The 23,420-nt window shown below is 35.9% G+C and overlaps 1 protein-coding gene across 1 annotated transcript in view; it reads left to right on the top strand.

Moving 5' to 3' along the window:
* The window catches only part of LOC102731722 (cysteine-rich secretory protein 2), a 7,415-nt gene extending 1,632 nt beyond the window's left edge, over window positions 1–5,783 (top strand). Inside the window, exons 2-5 of the mRNA XM_081827567.1 lie at window positions 123–288; window positions 706–803; window positions 3,460–3,548; window positions 5,656–5,783. Of these exons, the coding sequence (XP_081683693.1) occupies window positions 123–288; window positions 706–803; window positions 3,460–3,548; window positions 5,656–5,783 (481 nt within the window). The remainder of the gene's footprint in view (window positions 1–122; window positions 289–705; window positions 804–3,459; window positions 3,549–5,655) is intronic.
* The last annotated feature ends 17,637 nt before the right edge of the window (window positions 5,784–23,420 follow it).

The following is a 23,420-nucleotide window of genomic DNA, read 5'->3' as shown; positions in this document are numbered from 1 at the left end:
TGAGAAGGACAGAAGCCCTTTTATTATGTATTAACAGAATAGGCACTGTGTTTGAAGGGCAACATCCTTGTGTTTATATAGTTGATTTCTTTTGCCATTGCATGTTTTATTGCTTCCTCAAGGATGATCCATTTCTCTTTAGGTACAAAATGTGGTGAGAATCTCTATATGTCAAGCTACCCTGCCCCATGGTCAGATGCAATCCAAAGCTGGTATGAGGAGCGCCATAATTTTGTCTATGGTGTAGGACCTAAGAGTTCTGGTGCAGTTGTTGGGCATTACACCCAGGTAAGACAAACAAATGAAAATACTTCTACCACAAATGCTCTAATATGAAAGCATCTCTAAATTATGACCAAGTCCAATGTTCAATTTGGGTAAGAGCCTGAATAGATATAATAGTCCTGGCATTGGGTGGTACTTCATCTAGAGCTGTCATTTTTTTCCATCACTTGAAAAACTCTTGGTAAGGAAGCATACTCTGTACTTTTTCAAACTTAGAAATGGATAAAATAGTGAAGGTACCTTAAGATTTAATATTTTAAAATTTGTGATTTTCTTCAATAATTGAACTAAATGTTTTCAAAAGGTACTTGGCTACAAACTATAATAGTAACATTTTTTCAGTTTTACATTTGCTACATTTTTTTCAATATTTTCCCTCTTCTTTAATGTACTCTCATATACTTCTTTTTGGAATTGTAGCTTGTTTGGTACTCTTCTTACCATGTTGGATGTGGAATTGCCTATTGCCCCAATCAAGAAAATCTAAAATACTACTACGTTTGCCAATATTGTCCTGCGTAAGTATATACTTTAGAGTTTCATGCAATAATCCTATGTACAAATTACTATTTTAAAATTCTTGTATAGTAAACAAACTAGAATATAAGTCATATTTCAGTAAAGCAAAGGAATAAATCCTTTTTTTCATTTTTTTAAAATTGATGCATAGTTCATACACAATGTCACCTTAGTTTTATGTGCATCACATAGTGACAGGTCTATACCTTGTGCTATGCTCACCACATGTGTAGCTATCAGCAGTCACCATACAATGCTATTATAACTATTTTTTTATTTTTTTAAAGATTTTTATTTATTTATTTGTCAGAGGAATGGCAGGCAGAGGGAGAAGCAGGCTCCCCACTGAGCAGGGAGCCTGATGTGGGACTCAATCCCAGGACCCCGGGATCATGACCTGAGCCAAATGCAGACACTAAACTGCATGAGGCACCCAGGCATCCCATGCTATTATAACTATTACAATACTATTGACTCTAGTCCCTATGCTATACTTTTTATCCCCATGACTTATTTATTCCATAACTGGAAACCTGTACCTCCCACTCCCCTTCAACTATTTTGCCCACCCCCCATTGCCACCCCTCTGGCAAACATCATTTTGTTCTTGTACTTATGGTCTGTTTCTGCTTTTTATTTTTTATTTTTGTTTATTTTTTTAGAATCCCTGTATAAGTGAAATCATATTGTATCTTTATCTAACTTTCTCTATCTAATTTATTTCACTTAGCATAATGCCCTCTAGGTCCATCCAGAAGGTATAAATCTTTAGAAATGCCTTTTAAGTTGAGATACATTCAACTTATCAGGGAAGAGACCAGGTTCTCAAATCCAAGTATAAAATCTGAAACTCTCTTCCCTCAGTTACAGAGTGACATCTTTTCTCTCAGTCACCTTTCCCTTGGGCTCACAGCTATTCCATGAGCCTGGGCAGTGTGCATTTCTCTAGATTTGATATCATCAGTTCTCATCAACTTCACACTTTAGGAGGGTGGCAGCTTGATGGTTAAGCAAGGGAAGGTAATGGAGTGGAAAGTAGGGGATGGCAGACTGTGATTTCATCTCTTCCTGCTAACAGGTTCCTTGCCCTGCTTATCTATAACACCACCTACATTATTACCATCACAGATGATTTATTCTTTTTCATCTCAACGTTTTTTCAAGAGATCTTTAATGTACTTCAGAGTCCAGAAAAGAACCACATCTTCAGTCTTTGCTTTTCAGAAGTTTTCACAAAATCTCCATAATGAACCATCCTTTAAGGTCTTTACCAGTAGCAGGAAAATGTTCTTTCATCAAGGATTGTGTTTGAATTTACCTACAATAAGTTCTGTGGATATATTGAAGATCTAATCTGAACTTATCTGTTAACCTTACTTTCTTTTAATGTTTGAAGTTTCTTGCCACTGGAGACCGGGGGACCCCTAGAACCAAGGCCTATAGGATTTATTTTGAGATTGTAGATAACCTGAGCATATGGATCTCCAGGGTGAGAAGTATGACCTCCAATGTCATTTTCCTGCAAGCACTTCTTAGGGTTTAGTAGAAAGAATTGAAAGGTCCTAGGAGAATGCATCCAAACTCACTGGCTGGCTATAAAAGAGGAGGATCAGGAGCAAGGCATCTGAAGTGAGAGTTGGAGTGAATAATGAGGGCAAGCAGGGATAAGAGAACTTCCAGAACATGTTTGTGTCTATTTCACATTTTTCCAGGGGCTCACACATGGTCAGTTATATTCTGTGAAGAGGTGAGATTCAGATACATGGCCTTGTGTTCTTGGCCCACTTGATACTACTGAGATTTGGATTCCCTTGTAATTCAAATAAATTAAATGGCCAATAAGTAATGATCATCAGCAAGCTGTAAGCTAGTTACTATAATGTGATTACACTCTGGATATTCATGCTTGTCAAAATTTTTGAACGAACATTCCCCTTTTGGTAAGTTTAAAAATCTCTCAAATACCTCTAGAAACTCACAGATTTCTTTTTTCTGCCTGTCCCAGAAACACACACACTAACTACTTAAGTATCACTACCTCCATCTAGAAGGTAAAATACTGTATATATATATATACACACACACATATATGTATGTGTATATTAAAGCTATATATGTATATATATATATATATATATATATATATATATATACTGGAGTTTACTGTTTCTAGATTATATTAGAGAAACTTGGTATTTTATTATCTTTCAAATATAAAATGATATTGTAACATCAAATATCCTTTTCCAAACTGCAACCTCCTGCCTCCCAGGAGCTCTTTTGTCTCTCTAGGGAATATACTCTACCTCTAGCTAACACACTGGGCTGTACTGCCTTACCAATTTGATCAAGTCTACTAGGAGATGAAGAGAGTGTGGCCACATTGAAATATACTCTGAAAACTTCAGACTCCATTTAATCTGATTTAGTTGCTCAGTCTGAAGAATTATAGTCAAGGAGATGGGTCAATATGTGAAGTATTTTCTTAATTTGAATGTTACCTGAATTACTCACTAGGAATTGTAATTTTTCAGTTTTTTAACATAACTGAAAACATTTGTAGTTATGTATATTTGTTAATTTATACTGCCCTTGGGGAATATAAACTAAACTGTAAAGTGAAAAATATTTGACATTATGTATTTTAAATTTCAGTGGCAATGATGTGAGTAAAAAGAATACCCCTTACCAACAAGGAACACCTTGTGCTAGTTGCCCTGGTAACTGTGACAATGGATTATGCAGTAAGTTTGGAGTGATCACCTTGCTATTATAATAAAAAGTTGATATTTTTTCTTTTTATGGGTTAAGAAATCTCCTAAAGTAACCAATTCAAATAATATCTTTATAAGATGTTACTCAATATAGTGTGTGTTTATGTAAACATTTTACACACTTTAGTATCCTACATATTATTTGTAATGAAAAGAATATTACCATATGTAAGATAATGAAAGATCTTCCATCAACGTATTTTTAAATTATTATTTTTATTATTTTAGTATTATTTTTAATTATTATTATACTACTTTTGTGCTAAGGAGTTCATTATGCTGACTACTTCTTTTTTTCTATAGTATAATTGGAATAGTGTTTAACTTAATAAATAATCACTTTCCCTATAATTTGATAGTATACTGCACATTTTTAATGACAAAATCAAATCTGTATATACTGTTGGCTCACAGAACCCACAAAAATATTGTTGCAAAAGGAGAGAAAAATAAATGTCATATATATAATTTCTAATGTTGTAATGAATAGAAGTAAAAATAGCTCTTAGATTTTTATAGTTGGGATACTTGTATTCAAATTGTTATAAATAATACAGTTGAATGAATCTCATTCATTGAGATTTTTACCTTTCAAATGCATTCATCTTTAGTTAGCATTCTTACTGACTGAATTATATACCTATAATTCAGAATATTGATGACATTAAAGCTATAAATCAGCTAAAGAAGAGAAAAAGTTACATATTTATAGCTCTGCTGAATGCTATTTGGTAAGAAGCTTGTAATTTATCCTATTATCAATAAGCACTCAATTGAAAGATTTTAAACAAAAGAGTGACAGCGTTGGAACCGTGTTTTATAAAGAGCTTTCTAGCAGTAGTATGGAAAAACATATGGGGAGGGGGAATTGGAGGGAGAGATGAACCATGAGAGACTATGGACTCTGAGAAACAAACAGGATTTTAGAGGGGAGCGGGGAGGGAGGATTGGTTAGCCCGGTGATGGGTATTAAGGAGGGCACGGGTAATAAGGAGGGCACGTACTGCATGGAGCACTGGGTGTTATACGAAAACAATGGATCGTGGATTACCACATCAAAAACCAATGATGTATTGTATGGTGACTAACATAACATAATAGAATTTAAAAAAAAAAATAGTATGGAAAAACAATTGGATGGAAGCCAGCTAGAAAACCATTGAAAACCATGGGTTTAAAAAAAAAAAAAAATCTTTCTACTGCATTACTGACAAAATAAATGAAGAGAATTGGACAGGGTTGGAAAACAAGAAATAGAATAACCAGTGTTTGTTACCTGTGCTGATTGATTGCTGGTCAGAAGCAGGGAAGAAGGAATTCAAACTGATCCAGTTCTTGGCCTAGGAAATCTTGGAGAGCCATTTCTCTGAGATTGTGGGAGGGGATACAGGGAGACCATACCCAAGAATTGTCAGCCATGTGAGTAGTATGATGAGTTTAGTTTGATATTTGTTGAGTTTGTGGCCCCTGGGGAGGATCCAAGAAGAAATACCAGAAGGAAAGGGGGCATATTATCATTGTTTTGCATCTTCATCTTCCCATAGAAATTCCTTTCTCCAGAACACAAGCATTGGAGTCTAAAGCAGTGCTATTCCACAGTATGAAATGAAGGAGATGTTCTCTATCAGCATGTGTCTTACAAGTAACCACTAGTCACATGTGGCCTTTGAATATTTGAAATGTGGCCAGTAAGATTAAGGAACTAATTTTTTTACTTTATCTAATTTAGAATAATTTAAATTTACATATCTACATGTGACTAGTTGTTCCCATATTAGACTCTGCAGGTGTAGAGAGATTTATTTATATTTATTTAACTTTCTTGGCTAAGGGAGAAAAATAGGCCAATTTATTTTGGAAACATATTGCCAAGTTCAAAATAAAAAAGTGATAGTTTAATCAGTGAGCTCAACTAAGGCACCTGATATGTCCCTCAAGAAAGGGAAAGCCCATCATTGCATAAGTGATGTTGACTTGTTTTGTCCAGTCCTACCAGCCTCATGCACTTTTGAATGTACGATTGTTTTGCTGCTACTGAGGAAAATGATAATGAGAAATTAATTTGTTTTTGTCACAGCCAACAGTTGCGAGTTTGAAGATCTCCTTAGTAACTGTGATTCCTTGAAGAAAACAGCTGGCTGTGGACATGAATTGCTTAAGGAAAAGTGCAAGGCTACTTGCCTATGTGAAAACAAAATTTACTGAGATGCCCAGTGTGCATTGCACAGGACTAAGTGAAGAGAGCTGCATCATCTTATTGACACATACCACAGGGGAAATTGTAGGCATGTTAGTTACAAATATGGTTCCACTCCATAATTCATCTTTTTCTCCTGGATCTATAGAAATCTCTTCCATACAGCAATTTACACAAGCAGCAAAGTCTATGAGGACAACTTTGGACTTCGATAGAAATTTGGTACTTTAAACTTAACAAATTGAATCAAATTGACAATTTTGAAAGTTGTAGAACCATAGACCTTCGGTCCCTAGAACTTTGGATTAAAAGGGAGAAGTACATGTTTCCTGAAACAACAAACCAAAAAAAAAAAAGAGCAAGAGAGAGAGACACTGTAACATCACTGTCATTCCTACTAGATGAGTTTTTACTTGAATAAAAAATAAATTCAAAGATTGACAGCTACCTTTGTCTCATGGCTCTTTAAACAAAAGTAATCATCTTTTAGAATAAAAAACTTATGTAAGCAACCACATGAATGATTCTTTTGTGATATTTTCTAGTATTTATAATTCATCCCAGCTAGACTCGGCCCAGATAAATGATAATGTGGTGCAAACTTTCCAAAATATTTGCCTAAAAAATTAAATTTTAACAAAAATAGGAATCAGCTTTGTTCTTACTTATTTTTTGATATTTTGATCTCCTCCCTATAGGTTTGATTGATAAAATAAAAGAGGGCATTATCTGACAGCATATACAATATAGCCTTCCAAGAAAAAAAAAAAGTAATGGTATGTCAGAGAGATATATCTTTTAAGATTGATAACAACAAAGTGAAGTAGGCCCATTTTATAGATGAGAAAACATACACACACACGCACACACACACACACAAATCTAAAAAAAAGTGAAGGAAGTGTTGAAAGTAGTCAAGAAATAGGTCTGGCCAGAGAGATGGAGAACAAGCATTAACTACTGATGCCTCCAAGATGAGACAGAGTATATGTATCATCCTATACTCATTAAAGAAATTAAATTCACAATTTTAAAGCTTCCCAAAGGGAAATTTCCAGGCCTAGATGATTTCAGGGAAGAATTATACCAAACATTTAAAGAACTAATACTGAGTTTACACAATCTCTTCTAGAAAATTATGTAGGAGGAAATACTCTTCAATTTATTCTTTGACACTAGTATTATCCTCCTCCTAAAACCAGAGACACTGCAAGAGGAAAACAAACAAACAAAAAACCCCTAAAATCTATAGCTGTCATGAGCATGGATGAAAATATTCCAAATAAAAATTTAATAAGTTAACCCAGCAATATAGTAAAAGGATAATATACCCTAACCAACTGGGATTTGCCCTATGGATGCAGGGTTCAGCTAACACTTAAAATCAAACTGTGTTCTACTATATTAGCAAACTAAAGAAAATCATATGTTTACCTCAATAGATAAAAAGAACAAGCATTTGACAAAATCTAATATCCAATCCTAATAAAACTCTCAGCAAATAAAAAAGAGAAGGGAAGTTTCTCAACTTGATAAAGAGAAGCTATAAAAAATGTATAGCTAACACTGTAATGGTGAAAGACTTGATTTTTTCTCCCTCTAAGATCAGAAAAAAAGGCAAAGATGTCCACTCTCATCACCAAGCATTGTACTAGATCTGGCCAATCAGATAAGACAAAAGGCATCTAATTAGAAAAGAAGGAGTAAAACTGTGCTTATGCACAGAAGAAATGACAGACAAAATCACCAATCTAGAAATAGACATACATATAGAGTTGACCCTAGAACAACACAAAGGGGTTAGGGGAACTGACACCCTGCACAGTTGAACATCTGTATATAGCTTTTGGTTCCTCCAAAACTTAACTACTAATAGCCTATTGTTGACCAGAAGCCTTATTGATAACATAATTAGTAGATTAACACATATTTTGCATTTATATGTATTATATACTGTGTTCTTACAATAAAGCAAGCTAGAGAAAAGAAAATTTTGTTAAAATCATTTCTGTATAGTCCTGTACTGTGCAGTACTATAAATGTATTTATCAAAAAATCCATGTATAAGTGGACTCACACAATTTAAACTTCTGTTGTTCAAGGGTCAGCTATACATGGAGAGCTGATTTTTGACAGTGGTGGGGAGGCAACTCAATGGAGAAAGAATAGTCTTAACAACAAAGGGTGGTGGAAAAATTGATGTCCATGTGTTTAAAAAAATGAAGTTTGATCCAGGCTTTTGCAGTGTATACAAGAAGTAACTCTCCAATTTATCGCAGACCCACATAAAGAAATTAGAACATGTTTAGAAGATGTGAGAATCTGCAGACATATTAAAAAGTTATACACCTACTCCATGATCCAGCCTTTCCATTTCTATATGCCCATGAGAAAAGAAAACATATATCTCTTCAAGACTTATACTTCAGCATCCATAGTAGGTTTATTTGTAATAGCTAAAACCTAGAAACAATCCAAATGCTCATTCACTGTAACTGGATAAACCAACAGCATTGATTTCAAAATTATTAGTCTGAGTGAAAGAAGACATAGAAGTGTGCACACTGTGTGATTCTATTCATATAAATCTAGAAAATGCAAACTAAACTATAGTGACAAAGCAGCTCAGGCTTCAACTTCCTCCTTTATAAAATGACTATAATCATTATATATGATAAAAATCTAATGATATAGGTAAGAATTTAAAATGTCAGTGTTGGTTGCAGGGTGATGTCAGCAAAATGGCGGCATAAGAATTTCAAGCACTCATCTCCCACCCAAAAACATCATTTACAAAAATACCTTCGCAAGAGCCAAGGATTCTAGGTGAGGGATACAGCAACTGGGTGAAGCACAGAAATAAGAGAAGACTCAGTAAAGATTCACACTCAGCCTCCTTCACTTCCCCCAGTCCTGGGCAGCCCAGCATGGGCCATGGGGAAAGTAGAGTGAAGTGAGCACCTGACTTCACCACAGATCTCAGAGTTGGCCCACCTCAGCACCAGGCAACCTCCTGAGGACTAGGGAGCTCCTTATGGACTCTTGCAAACCCAGCCCCCAGCTCACTCCAGTGTTGCTGGCTCCAGAGGCCCCAGGTAGATCTCAAAGCTCGAGGCAGCTTCCTTGGCTTCAGGCTCCCCAGTGGGCCCCCATGAACCTAGCCTGCTGATCTACCCTGGCTTCTGTTGGCTTCCACAGCTCCAGGCAGCTCCTATAGCCCCAGAATCCTGGCAGGCTCCTTTGACCCTACGCAGCTCCTGGGGCACCAAGCTTCCAGAAAGCTTCCATGAATTTAGGCTCCCAGTTCATCCCAGCAGCAGCTTCTCCCGAGGTCTGGGCATCTCTTTTGGTACCAGACTCCCTGACAGCCTGGCTAACCCTGGCTCCAAGCCCCATCTTCATGGAGTTCACATTCTAGTGGAATCTTGCCTCTCCTGTTTATTTCACAGATGTATTCCCAGGCACCCAGCAGAATGTTTCACACATAGGAGACCCTCAAATATTTGTGTCATAAATGAATTATATCAATGAATAGGCCAACAAGTAAACTATATATTATACACTATAAGTGTCATAAAGAAAACAAGCAAGAACTTATAATGGAAAAAAAGAAAAGGGGGGCTATTTAAATATCATTCTGTCTTTGAAGGCTTAAGAAGCAGTACTAGGCTTCATAACTTCGTTTGCGGGATACATATACTCCATGCAGACTCCAGCTATTTATATTGTCGTCCTACCACATACTAAAACAGACAACTGAAAATGAGAGGGAAAGATAAATTTTAAATTTTAAGTTTACTTGTGAATTTTTGTGGAAATTAATGGACTATGTAGGCATATAATGAAAATACTGGAAGTACAAAAATAGATTAAATATGCAAAATATATAAATATTTAAAATATTTTTACCTGATTTCATAAAATTATTTAAATGAAAAATTTCCCAAAAGCATAAAACTTAACCCACTGAGTTTAATTTAAAAAAAAGAAAAAACTGTTAAACTGATGGTTACAGGGCAGGGAGGGGGATGAGTGAAATAGGTGATGGGGATGAAGGAGGGCACTTGTCCTGATGAGCACTGGGTGATGTGTGAAGTGTTGAATCACTGTATTGCACACCTGAAACTAACATTACACTGGTATGTTAACTTATTAAGATTAAAATAAATTTTTTTCAAAAATAAAAATAATTAAACGTTCTAAAAGAGATAAATTACCTAGTTATATAGAAACTAGACTGGAAATACATAACTAATAAATATTAGACTCTAGGGGCACCTGAGTGGGTCAGTCAGTTAAGTGTCTGCCTTTGGCTCAGGTCATGATCCCAGAGTCCCAGATCAAGCCCCTTGTCATCTGGCTTCCCGCTCAGCAAGGAGTCTGCTTCTCCCTTCTGCCCCTCACACTACTCGTGCTCTCTCTCATGTGCACTCTCTCTCTCTCAAATAAATGAATAAAAATATTTTTAAAAAATACTAGACTCTATAAATACTAGACCATACAGTAATATTTAAAATAGCAATATTTTGGGTCTGTAAAAACAAATTATATTTCTTATTTTCAACTAAATTAGATTTGTGGTTTCAAAAGACAGTGAAAAAGGACAATCAAATCATTGTATCTTTTACTGGAAATTCCCAGGTCAAAAGTTAATTTTATCTGTACAATTAAATATTTAGAGAACTCTGAGAACAGAAATAGACCTAGTGCCTGCAAAATTAAAAAGCAAATCTACACATCATACACTTAAAGAAACAAAACTACACACATGGATCCACAACATATGCAGAATTTGCTGAAAAATGCATCACGTTGATGCCTCCAGTAATGTAAAAACAATCAGAAAGGGAGAGATAATATTACCTCTGGCAGAAAACCACATAAGGAAAAGGAAATATTAGCAGCACCACAAGGATTCATGGTTTTCAAAGTTTTTTATTGCATATACACTATTCAATACATTTACTGAACATATTCAATATTTTATGCATTATATTTTTCATTAAATATAAGTTTTAGACTTATAGTCATTGCTGATAATTGCATTTATAGATTAAATAAAGGCCTTTATTGCTATTTTCACTTTGAAAGCAGGGAGAGGTTGGTGAATTAAAATGATTTCTTCTAGAGTCCATCGTCTAGAGTGGAGGGGAGTGGGAGGATGGGTTAGCCTGGTGATGGGTATTAAAGAGGGCACGTTCTGCATGGAGCACTGGGTGTCATGCACAAACAATGAATCATGGAACATTACATTAAAAACTAATGATGTAATGTATGGTGATTAACATAATAATAAAAAATTTTAAAAAATGACTTCTTCTAAAATTATTTAGATCCAGAATGGAGAAATAAAAAACTGGGAAATGGGGTGCCTGGATCTGACTCTTGATTTCGGCTCAGGTCATGATCTTGAGGTGATGAGATAGAATGCTGTCTTGGGCCCAACAGGGAGTCTGCTTGAGATTCTCTCCCTCTGCCCCCCTCCTCCCTCAAATTAAAAAAAAGAAAAAAGTTAGGATATTAGATCAACACAACAAAAAAAATCTATAAGTTCGATGAAACAGAGGTATAAAAGTATTTTATCATTATGTAATGAAACCATAAATTATGAATAAAATCAAAATTCCAAAGGCCTTTCTACCTGAAAATTTATTTTATTTTTTAAGACCTTATTTATTTATTTGAGAGAGAGAGCGAGAGAGAGAATGAGCAGGGTGAAGGGCAGAAGGAGAAGCAGACTCCCCAATGAGCAGGGAGCCCAATGTGGGGCATGATCTCAGGACTATGGGATCATGACCTGAGCCAAAGGCAGATGCTTAACAACTGAGCCACCCAGGTGCCCCTCTACCTGAAAATTTAAAAACCCTCTATTAAATAAATCTTGGGTGACAGGAGAAATATAAATACAAATTATAGAATTTCTGTAAACAAATGATAGTAAAAATGTTATGTATCTGCATTTGTGGAATATACTTAAAGCAGTGATAAGAAAATTCATTGCCTTAAACATTTTGACCAAAAAATAAAAATAATTAATTCCCCAATTCAAAATACTGAAAGTACATGTGCATTCCCCCTTTAATCCAGCAATCCTTCTAGGATTCATCCTTAAATCACTTCTAGGAATTTCATGTTGTTCTTCCCACAATATAAAAATAGATGTGTGCATATACTGAGGCCTTAGCACTCTAGATATGTGAGAAGCTGAAGAGGAGTCAGAAAAGAGTGGTACTTTAGGGGAGGTGACATGAGCTGTTAAGACATGAGAAAATCTCTAGCGGTCTAGGGCTGCCCAGTAGTAACTGGGTGTAAAGTTTAGGCTTTATGGCTCTTTCAATAGCAGGTGGAAGGGAAAACTACTTCTACCAGTCACACACATACATGCAGATGCATACATGAAAACAATTAATGAGAACAGTCTGAAAACAAAAACCCCTAGGGTTGAGAAATATGATTATAAAATGCACTCTTGCTTTGCATATAGCACTTTAAAATGTCATCAGATATTATTTTAAATTGAAATGATTTTTCTTTTGTTTTTGCAATCAAAAGAAATGCATGAAATAATGCATGCAAGATATTTAGAAGTAAGAGATACTAGGGATGCTTAATAAATTCTAAATTTCTTCTTGGTTTCCTCTTAGAGCTACCAAAGTTAATGAGAAAACATACTACATTCCAAATGCTGTGCTGAGTTTTTTTATATGCATTTTTGCATTTTATCCTCACAAAAGTCTTTTGTCTGCATTTCGCAGGAGAGGAAACAGGGATAGGAGGGTTAAGTACCTTTTCCAGATATAATCAGCCAGCAAAGGTCAGGGCATGGTCTCAACCCAGATACAGCCTGACAAAAGCCTGATGCTTTTAAGCACTGCACAATGCCGTTTCCTGATCTATTAAAATTAACTGACATTTTGGATTAAAAATGTATTCATGTTGAGTATTTATTTGAAAAGAAAAATTTCCTTTCTATAAAGTTCTGTTATATTCATGAAGATTTTTTTTGACAATGTAACATTTAAGACTTGTAATTCCATGATAATCAGGCATAGAATACCTTCTCATAACTTCACAAAATTGCATAGTGACTCAATCCTACTGACTTGCACTGCTATTATCTTAAAGACCTGTTCTATAATTATAAAAAAAGGTGACAAGAAATAGACTAAATGTAGCGAACTGATGGTTGAGGGAATGAGGGAGTCCTCTGGAGTCCTGGTTACATAGCTATAAACATATGTAAAAGTTAAGCTGGCAGTATGTCCTTAAGATTATGTGCACCATATTGTAGATAAGTTATGCCTCAACTCAAGCAGATGCAGAAAAGAAGGAAAGAAGAAGGAAGAAAGTAAGGACAGAAGGGAATGGAGAAAAGAGAAAAACGGGAAGTCAAGAAAGGAAAGGAAAGAGAATAGATTATTGTGACATGACACAGAGGCAAAGGTTTGGGCAGAAAGTCAGGTGTTGACTTTGAGGCAGATTACAGGTGGAGGTATGGAGTGGCAGTGGAATCTGGGACTCAGTCTAAAATGAAAATAAAAATTGGGGGATCATCATCACTGTGTAGATGATATTTAAAGTTATAATGCTACATGAGATTCCTAGGGAATAAGTGAAGTAATGTGCTAAATCCCAGAATATGCTGAAGTTTGTGAATATAAGATGTAAAGGTCCACCAAAAGTGTCAAAAACAGAAGAATGAAAAAGGATTAAAGAACATAATAAAGCGTATTGTGTAAATGAATGCCACAGAGACAGAGTGCTGCATAACTATTTTACTTTTATTTTTTCTATTAAGAGATGAATCTTTAAACTCTATAGCTCCCTGCAATTATCCGAAGGAGGAAAAGAATAATTTAATCTGTGAGGAGAGGGTAACAAATCTTCTAATGCTTGGGGGATATTGAAAAACTTTTCCAAGTGACTATAGTATCACTATAAGTTAGCCTTGAAAAATGGTGAAGGAGATGAATATAAGGTGAAGGAGAACTATTAATATAAGGTGCCTGACATATGACAAATGGAAGGTATAAAAATAATCTTGAACTCTTGACACCAACATGGGAAATTCTTATTATTTGAAATATTTTTCTTTTATATTTTAGCATCTTGAGCCATGGTTTCATATATAGAGTAATATATAAATACACATTTTTTAAACATAATAAATACACATTTTAGAAAATTTTGCTAAACTAAATTTGTTTCTCTTTTGATAGTTTGTATATATAAATCAAGATTGATCCCATTTTATAAAATGATGTTGTGTGCGTGCCCACAGTTCACCTAAATATTTGGCAGAATTCCATTAAATTCTTATTAAAGCTTGGGGACTATTTGCAAATACTATTATGGATATTTGGAAATGGTTGAAAAATGCTAAGTAGAAGGAAAATATCAATATCTTGTTCTCTGTATTTGTTTAGCACAAGATTCTGACCTTGACTGGTTGCTACTAATCAATGCTTCCAGTAACTTCTATGCAATGAGGCAATTAGGCAGAGCATTGGGTCAGAAATGACCAACCTCTTAGGAATTTATAAAGACAATTTTATTTCTTAGTCAAACTAAGTGAACTTGGTTAAACCAAGTTAAACCAATTTCAGTTGAAATGTTTGGGAAGTCCCAAAACTCCAGTCAAGATAACCCAGATTTACTCTCCTGAAGATAAGATTAGAATGTAATTGTAATTTATTAAATTACAAGTTAATAAGGAAAGACTATAATTAGACAGGGTGTGTCAGTGTAAGGCAGTGGCTCTTTTTTTTTTTTTTAAAGATTTTATTTATTTGAGACAGAATGAGAGAGAGAGAGAGCACATGAGAGGGGGGAGGGTCAGAGGGAGAAGCAGGCTCCCTGCCGACCAGGGAGCCCGATGCGGGACTCGATCCAGGGACTCCAGGATCATGACCTGAGCCGAAGGCAGTCGCTTAACCAACTGAGCCACCCAGGCGCCCCGGCAGTGGCTCTTAATGAGTCACCCTCCCAGTCAACTTCACCTGGAAGCTGTGTACTGTATTTTGTGATACTGACATAGATAATTTAAGAAGGATGAATTGCCAAAGAAATCCTTAATGTACTTCCTGTTATATTAAAAAGAACACTACCTTTATCAAAAATAAAGAATAGTTGACATCTCCACCTCTTTGGTAAACATGGAACATCCCTTCTATTTCTATGAAGAGGAAGGAATAAGAGCCAACTTCTCTTTGAGACATAATAAATACATACAAGGAAGGAACATTTTTAAAGGAATCATGAAACTTTAGTTTATTCTGAAGTTAGTTCTCTCTCTTTAATACCATGTTTATTATTTAAAATGGTAAGCTGATATACTGGTCCCTTGGTGCATGTAAAATTGAAATAAAAAGGAAAAATAGCTAAAAATGTAGTGTAAAGGAACATACCACAATATATTTGATGGAACAAGAACATTAAAATTAAAAGGCAACTAAGGGTTTTGATATATCAAGATATATCTGTCATGAAATATCCACTGGGAGTCCAGCAGCATTTGCCTATGTCTGGCAAGCAAAAGCTAGTTGCTAGTCTTTCATTCAAACATATATATATATGAGGATCTACTATGTCCCATATGTGCTGATTAGCTGCATTGGGAAATCCTGATTTCATGGAAGGTATGGATTTCCTTCATCTTAAAACAATATGGGCAGATTTTATATTATTTACTAAATATGAAGAACTCCATTACTGTGTAGGTTATCATTATTATCAGGGATGCAAATTTGATTCAACTTTTTTATTGGCAACTTGGAGATAAGAGTTAGGGTACTGACTTGCCAAATTTTAGGTTGAACTACAGCTTGCAAGGATAACAAATAAGTCGAGAAGAAAGTGATCAATGAGATGAAGCCAACCCACTCTACCAAAGAAAGAAAGAGAAGAAGAAAAGAAGGATGGAAGAAAAGAACAGCAAGCAAGAAGATTTGATTCTGGTATACTCTTGGATCACTGAATCAAGGTGAGGTAGCTGAGAAACTAAATTAATTTCAATCTCCTTTGGTGGAATAAAGTAGGTGTTAACCCATTCTGCCCACCATGAAGCCGTGTGGAGAAATGAGAAGCTAAGAATCTCTGGAGAATGATGATCTGCTTCTGCTCCCACTCTCTGAACTCATACATAATAACACAATTACTTAACTCTCTGAGCTGCAGTTTTTCTAAGTGTCAAAATAAAAATTCTTGCCCAATTACCTCACAGTCTTGTTCTGATATCACAACATATCACACAATATTTGTGAACATTTCATGACAGTAAAAAAAACATTATACACACATTAGATACATTATTGTTCTGCTCAGACTACATGAGGAGCATTATTTTCTCATGTATGATTCTGTATAGGAACCTTCAGTAAAGGAGAACTTAAAGGAAAAATCCCTGAAAAAGAATGACTTATTATAAACTCTTGAAACAGCAAGAAAAAAAATGAGTTTGTGAGGATATGAAACCACCCTTAAATATCATGAAATCCCATTCCCTGGGCTATTAATTTTGAATGTACTAACATCAAAACCAGTTCACCATGTACACTGCCACCAAAGTATCCCAGAGCATACTTTTGATGTATTTCCCTTCTGCTTAAAAATCTTCCAACCGATGCTCTTTCCTATAATTAAAGCATTTAGTTGAAATGTTATGACTTTTCATAAACTGGCTATAAACTCAATTCCCAACCCCATTACTTTTCCATAGTAGGATAATGTAGCTATTTGCAAGTCCCTAGAAAACAACATGGTAGGAATAAGTAGAGTTCCTTCCCAAGGCTCTTCTCCCTCATCTATGAAAGGAAGGATGTGATGTTTTATTTTCCTCTTTATGGCACCAACATCACTAGTATATAGAACAGAACTTGCATTTAATGCATTCATGCTAAATCCAATATATGTAGCTGATAGTCTATGAATCTTGGTTCTTTTCATCAGAGTGCACAATTTCAATGTATCCACTCTTATGTACATCCCTAATTAACTGCATAAATATAGTAGTACTCTTTTGTTGCAAAAATAAGAAAATCCAATTCAAACTAACATAAACATTACAGGAGATTTTTCTTAATTGTATGACTAAATAAACCCAAAAGTGGACACACTGCTGGAGCCAAAGGCTTTCAATGTCTTTAAATTACCAGATTCATTTCTCTATAGTCTTCTCAATTCTATTCTCCATGTATCAGCTTTACCTACAGGTTATGTCACAATCCTATTAAAAATCAAGCTGTAGTTTAAACATGGAACTAAAAGCAAGGTATTTATCTTCTCAGTGAATGGATTTTTAACAACAGGGAATGAATAAAAAAGTGAGATTAAATGTCATCTCCCAGCTTCCTTAGGCAAAATTTCAAGGAATAAGAACATATGTTACTCAAGGAGAAATAATGAGATACAGCTTCTCACCACTCCAGGTAGGGCATAGGACTGATGGCAGACAACCAGGTAGGTTGGTGAGTATTTGTACTGGTTTTGAGAAACTTGGGCTTCTCTGTCAAGTCAAGGGACAAAAAAGAAATTTCATTAGCGGATGTTAGCAAATGTAACAGCACAGACATGGGACTGCATGTTCTTTCTGCTGCCTCAGACCTCCTAGGAATGACAGTCATGGGGCCATGGGGGCCAAGGAATAAGGGGGCAATATCATCTAATGACTAATTACATATAGTCCCAGCTCTTACACAGAATGGCTTGGCATTAGCAATGTAGGCTGTCCATGAACATATGACCCATTCATCCTTCCAAATTATTTTTAAGAATCACATTACATTATAAACAGTATTTGATTGTCAATTATAATTGTCAAATTACAATGAGTATGTTGGCCTCTACTCAATTTAAGACCCAGCAATTTCAAATACTTGAAGGAACACATTGGTTAATCAAAGGAAAGTTGTTTCCTACTGAAGTTATAAATAATAAGCAAAGCAACAGTCATAAGGAGTTTTCTGTTGTTTTATGTTTGCTTTACTTTAGACTCCTCATTTCTTTTTTTTTTACTGTTTTTAAATTTATTTATTTTTTTAAATTTTATTATGTTATATTAATCACCATACATTACATCATTAGTTTTTGATGTAGTGTTCCATGATTCACTGTTTGCATATAACACCCAGTGCTCCATTCGTATGTGCCCTCTTTAATACCCATCACCAGGCTAACCCACCCCCGACCCCCAACCCCTCCCCTCTAGAACCCTCAGTTTGTTTCTCAGAGTCCATAGTCTCTCATGGTTTGTCTCCCCATCTGATTCCCGCCCCCCTTCATTTTACCCTTCCTACTATCTTCTTTTTTTTTAACACATATTGCATTATTTGTTTCAGAGGTACAGATCTGTGATTCAATAGTCTTGCACAATTCACAGCGCTCACGATAGCACATACCCTCCCCAATGTCTATCACCCAGCCAACCAATACCTCCCACCCCCCACCACTCCAGCAACTCTCAGTTTGTTTCCTGAGATTAAGACTCCTCCTCATTTTATTCACTCAATAAATACTTATTTGTACTTACTATGTGTTGGGCACTGTTATCAGTGCTAAAAATTTATAACAAACCTACAAAAATCTTTGCCCTTATGGAGCTTATATTCTGGTGGAGGAAGACAGACAAGTATGAGGATAAATTAGGAAAATATATAATATGATTCATAGTAAGGGGCGCCTGGGTGGCTCAGTTGGTTAGGCGACTGCCTTCGGCTCAGGTCATGATCCTGGAGTCCCAGGATCGAGTCCCGCATCGGGCTCCCTGCTCGGCAGGGAGTCTGCTTCTCCCTCAGACCCTCCCCCCTCTCATGTGCTCTCTTTCTCATTCTCTCTCTCTCAAATAAATAAATAAAATCTTAAAAAAAAAAAAAATATGATTCATAGTAACAAACCCGGAGTTGAGTAAACAGGGTGGAAAATACTGGAAAATGGGATCAGAGAAGTAAAAGGCAGAAAGCCAATCATGTAGGGCCTTGTGGGCTATTGTACGGACTGTGTCTTATTTTCAGAGTGAGAAGGAAGTTGTTGGAGGAGCTACTGGAGAAGCCGCTAGAGGGTTCAAACAGAAGAATGACATAATTGGATTGATGTTTTAACAAGACTATTCTACTGCTGTGGGGTTGGACTAAATGTGAACAGTTATGAAGCTGTGGTAAATATTAAGGACAGAAGATGAAGATAGTTAGGCCAAAATGGTTACTGTACAATGCTGAGAAAGTGTAAGATTCTGGGTATATTTTGAATGGAAGGCTTATCAAGATTTGCTGATGGATCTGAGGTGTGAGTAAGAGAGAGAGAGAGAGGAATCAAGAGTATCTATGAGGTTGGGAACTGAACAACAACTAGAATTTGGGTATTACTATTTCATGAGATGGAGAAGATTCAGGAGGATCATGTTTCAGTGGAAAGATCAGGGGTTCAGTTTCGGATAAGTTGTGCATGCCTTTTATGTAAGCAAGTAGGAATATTCAGCAGGTAGTTGGATATTTGAATCTGGAGTTCAGAGGAGAGCTCCAGAGTAGGATATGAAGTTGGGAATCCTCAGGATATAAAAATAGATATTTAAAGACATTAGAGGGGCGCCTGGGTGGCTCGGTCGTTAAGTGTCTGCCTTCGGCTCAGGTCATGATCCCAGGGTCCTGGGATCGAGCCCCGCATCAGGCTGCCTGCTCCCGGGCAAGTCTGCTTCTCCCTCTCCCACTCCTCCTGCTTGTGTTCCCTCTCTCTCTGTGTCTCTCTCTGTCAAGTAAATAAAATCTTTAAAAAAAAAAAAAGACATTAGATTGGATGAGATCATGGAGTGAGTGTAAATAGGAAAGAGAAAATGTCTAAAGAAACCCCTGGGATACTAATACATTAACAGTTCTGGAAGAAGAAAAAAAAAAAGAAAGAAACAAAGCGGCCTTTCAGGTATGAATTAATTTCACTCCACTAGAAGCCATGTGAAAAAAAAAAAATGTTTTAAAGATGAGGGATAAGCTGCCAATACATTAAATAAGAGAGGAGGACAAAGAATTGAGTCATCGATGCCCTTGAGAAAGGCAGTTTTCATGGAGTCATGGGGGCAAAATTTTTATTTGAAGCAGTTCAATAAAACATTGAAAGTGTGGTTATAACAGTGCCAACCATGACCATAGATTTTTGAACTAAGGATCCAGGTAACACACCATCCAAGGGAGGGAAAAGTAAGTAAAATCTTTATACTAGCATGTAAATATCTATCCTGAGGTTCATTTGAACTGGGCCAGGTTAGGTCACATGTTTTTTTCAATCACTATGGAATAAAGTGACCTGAATTGTGTTCTGAATTAGTTTAGCTGAAGTCACATGTTCTCTCCTCCTGTGTCAGGAGCCAGGTGTGGAGTCCTATTTCTCAGAAGCACAAGAGTCCGCAAATAGAAATGAGTACTGGTGGGAAGAAGGAAGGCAAACATGTTTTCAAACATTTCAAACTCAGCTGGGATTCAGTGGTCTTGTTTTTGGCTTTGTACTGACCAGATATTGTACAAAAAGCGAATAAAGGCCCAGTCCTTAATCTCAAGAATCTTAATGTTTTAAGTGCTATAATAGAAGAGTAAGATAAAGACAGCCCAGAGAAGGAAATTCTAACTCTGCTCGGGGAGCTTAGGGAAGATGCCACAGCTAATATTTATAATTAATTTCTTTGTTTTACATAGCCATTAGTAATCCAATTCTTCCTAATTAAGCCAATCAAATTAGAGCTCCTTAAGCAAATATTTCTTATAAGCTGATAAGTTTACTTTTTGTAACCAAATATTTTCATATCAATTTAGCAAAAATGAAGTTCAGGTAAACATTGTTAACACTGTAAATCTTTTCAAATAGCTAAAAATTCAGTTCAAAAATGTTTATTTCCCCTGTTATATTTTTTTCTTTTAAGCTGACATGCCCTTCAACAGATGAATGGATAAAGAAGATGCGGTCCCTTTATACAATGGAATATTACTCAGCCATCAGAAAGGATGAATACCCAATATTTGCATCAACAGGGATGCAACTGGAGGAGATTATGCTAAGTGAAATAAGTCAAACAGAGAAAGACAATTATCATATAGTTTCACTTATTTGTGGAACATAAGGAATAGCATGGAGGACATTAGGAGAAGGAAGGGAAAAATGAAGGGGGGGAAATCAGAGGGGGAGATGAACCATGAGAGACTATGGACTATGGGAAACAAACTGAGAGTTTCAGAGGGGAGGGAGGTGGGGGGATGGGTTAGCCCGGTGATGGGTATTAAGGAGGGCACGTTTTGCATGGAGCACTGGGTGTTATACGCAAACAATGAATCATGGAACACTACATCAAAAACTAATCATGTACTGTATGGTGACCAACATAACATAATAAAATTTAAAAAATAAAGTATCAAAAGCTTATTTTAAAAACCAATTAAAGACAGATGGGGAGAAATAAGCCAATGTGTCCCTAGAGAGACAGAGATGCAGAAAATAAAAAGGCATGGCTCCAAAGAAACTCTCAGCATCACATCTCAGAAACATAAAGGATAAGTCAGTTTCCCAAAAGCATGTTGTGATTTACTCAAAACCCTCCCCCTCTATCTCCTCTCTGCCAATAGTCATAAGGTTTCTGCAAACTCAAAATACATTCTCATCAGGAGAAAAAAAAAAAAATGGCAGACACTTTTGATCTCATGATGGCCAGTGCCTTTCTCCCTAAATTAGGCATTATATCTTCCAGAAATTTCCCCATTGCCCAAGCCTGGATAAATCCTCCCTCCTAGATATTCTCCAGCACACTGGCTTTCCATATGGTGGGATAGCATGGCCTTTTTATTGCTCTGCATCTCCCATTCATCCCTAACCTCCTGAAAAGAGTCGTTTGCTGTCATCAGAGTTATGGTCACAGTGCCTAGTTCAGTATAAGGCCCCCTAAAAGTCTGATAAATATTTGTTAAATACAGAATAAATAGGTGAATGTGAACTAGAGTGGGGTTGCTTTTGTCTTTTGAGATATTTCTATCTTCATTCCTCACTAATAAGCAAATTACTAAACTTTAAAAATAAAATAAAAATAAAAACCAATTAAATCTTCACATGTATAGAAAATTCAAAAAGAAAAAAAACCCTAATTGCACCCATAATATCTCCATCCAGAAATAACCTCTGATATTCTCTTAGTCTATATTGTTTCATAAATTGCCCTATGGCTCTATTTATATTCAGTGACTTTTAGCTGTATACTTGGGACCCCTCCATTCTTGTCTATCCCAATACTCACAAATTTTTAATAACTAACTAAATTACAATGAAATATCTTCTAATAATGCTTTCTAGTGGCATTATTGAACTAGACATTTGAGCTTATTTAATATTGAATTAATGTTTATTATCCATCAAGTACTGTATTCAGTACTTCAAATAAAATGGTGATCAAACATAAATGTGATTTTTCTCTCATTGAATTACTATTGCATGGAACAGAAAGCTATAAATCAGATAGACACATAAGTGGATATTGTAACTGTGATAAATGTTAGGATATCAGGATGTTGAATGAGACTTTTCATTTTGCTATAAATAGGTGACCAAGTCCTTAGCCAAAAACAAGTGGGATTGAGTATTCCTCTTTCTTTTTTTTATTTTTTTATTATGTTATGTTAAACACCATACATTACCTCATAAGTTTTTGATGTAGTGTTCCATGATTCATTGTTTGCATATAATAACCAGTGCTCCATGCAAAACGTGCCCTCCTTAATACCCATCATTCTAAAGAGATTTACCAACAGCTGAGACCTTATTAAGAGGGGCAAAACTTATCTTGATGTTGTTAGCTATTACATCAAATTCTGGGCTTGCTTCCTTGGGGGTCTGAGAAGGAATAAGATAGTAAAGAGAGTCAGAAGACATCCATTTTGTGGAAGATTAATGCTTGCGGGGAGAAGCTTCCTCCAATAACTTACAGAGATAGAAATAACTTTAAGGATAGTGATGGCATTACAGATTCCTTGGTTAGACATTATCAAGCTAGTGGATGTGCTGATCTTCCTGTAAGCTTATCTGAGCAGGAAGAAAGAATTGAAAAAGTGGGCTGGCAGTGTAAGAGCCTACATTGGAAGCATTTGGCATCACAATGATGCATGAGTTTCTTTGGGGAGCAGTTGGACTCAGGAGAGGTAGTTAGGCTTCAGGTATCTTTTTTTTTTTTTTTAGAGATATTATTATTATGCAATCCATACACTAATGTGAGGCTCAAACTCACAACCCTGAGATCAAGAGTAGCATGTTCCACCAACTGAGCCAGCCAGACAGCCCTAGGCTTGAGGTATCTTCTGAAAACTCCCAAACAAAAAGTCTGTCTCTGAGGCCAGGGTACATCAGAAGCAGGAAGCTGCTATAAGCTATATCTACCTAAAAGTGTTGTCATAACAACTAAGGTATATAATGTCTAAAAACCATTTAGTAGCATGTGTGGCATATAATAAGTGCTCAGTAAATGTTGTTATTGTTGTTATTACAATAATCTAGTTCTAATTTACTTTTCAGCATAACCTGTCACTCTGTCACTGACTTATTACTGCTTGTTACTCACTGATCATGACGTGCCCTTTCGGGGTACTTTTTTATGGAATATATTACTTGTCCCTCCTTGCTCTCCTGAATAA

Source organism: Leptonychotes weddellii, chromosome 8 (genome assembly GCF_054177405.1).
Source record: "Leptonychotes weddellii isolate Sample4059 chromosome 8, ASM5417740v2, whole genome shotgun sequence".
NCBI classification, from domain to species: Eukaryota; Metazoa; Chordata; class Mammalia; order Carnivora; family Phocidae; genus Leptonychotes; species Leptonychotes weddellii.
The sequence above is the reverse complement of the archived record's forward strand: the minus strand, read 5'-3'. Positions and strand labels throughout refer to the sequence as shown.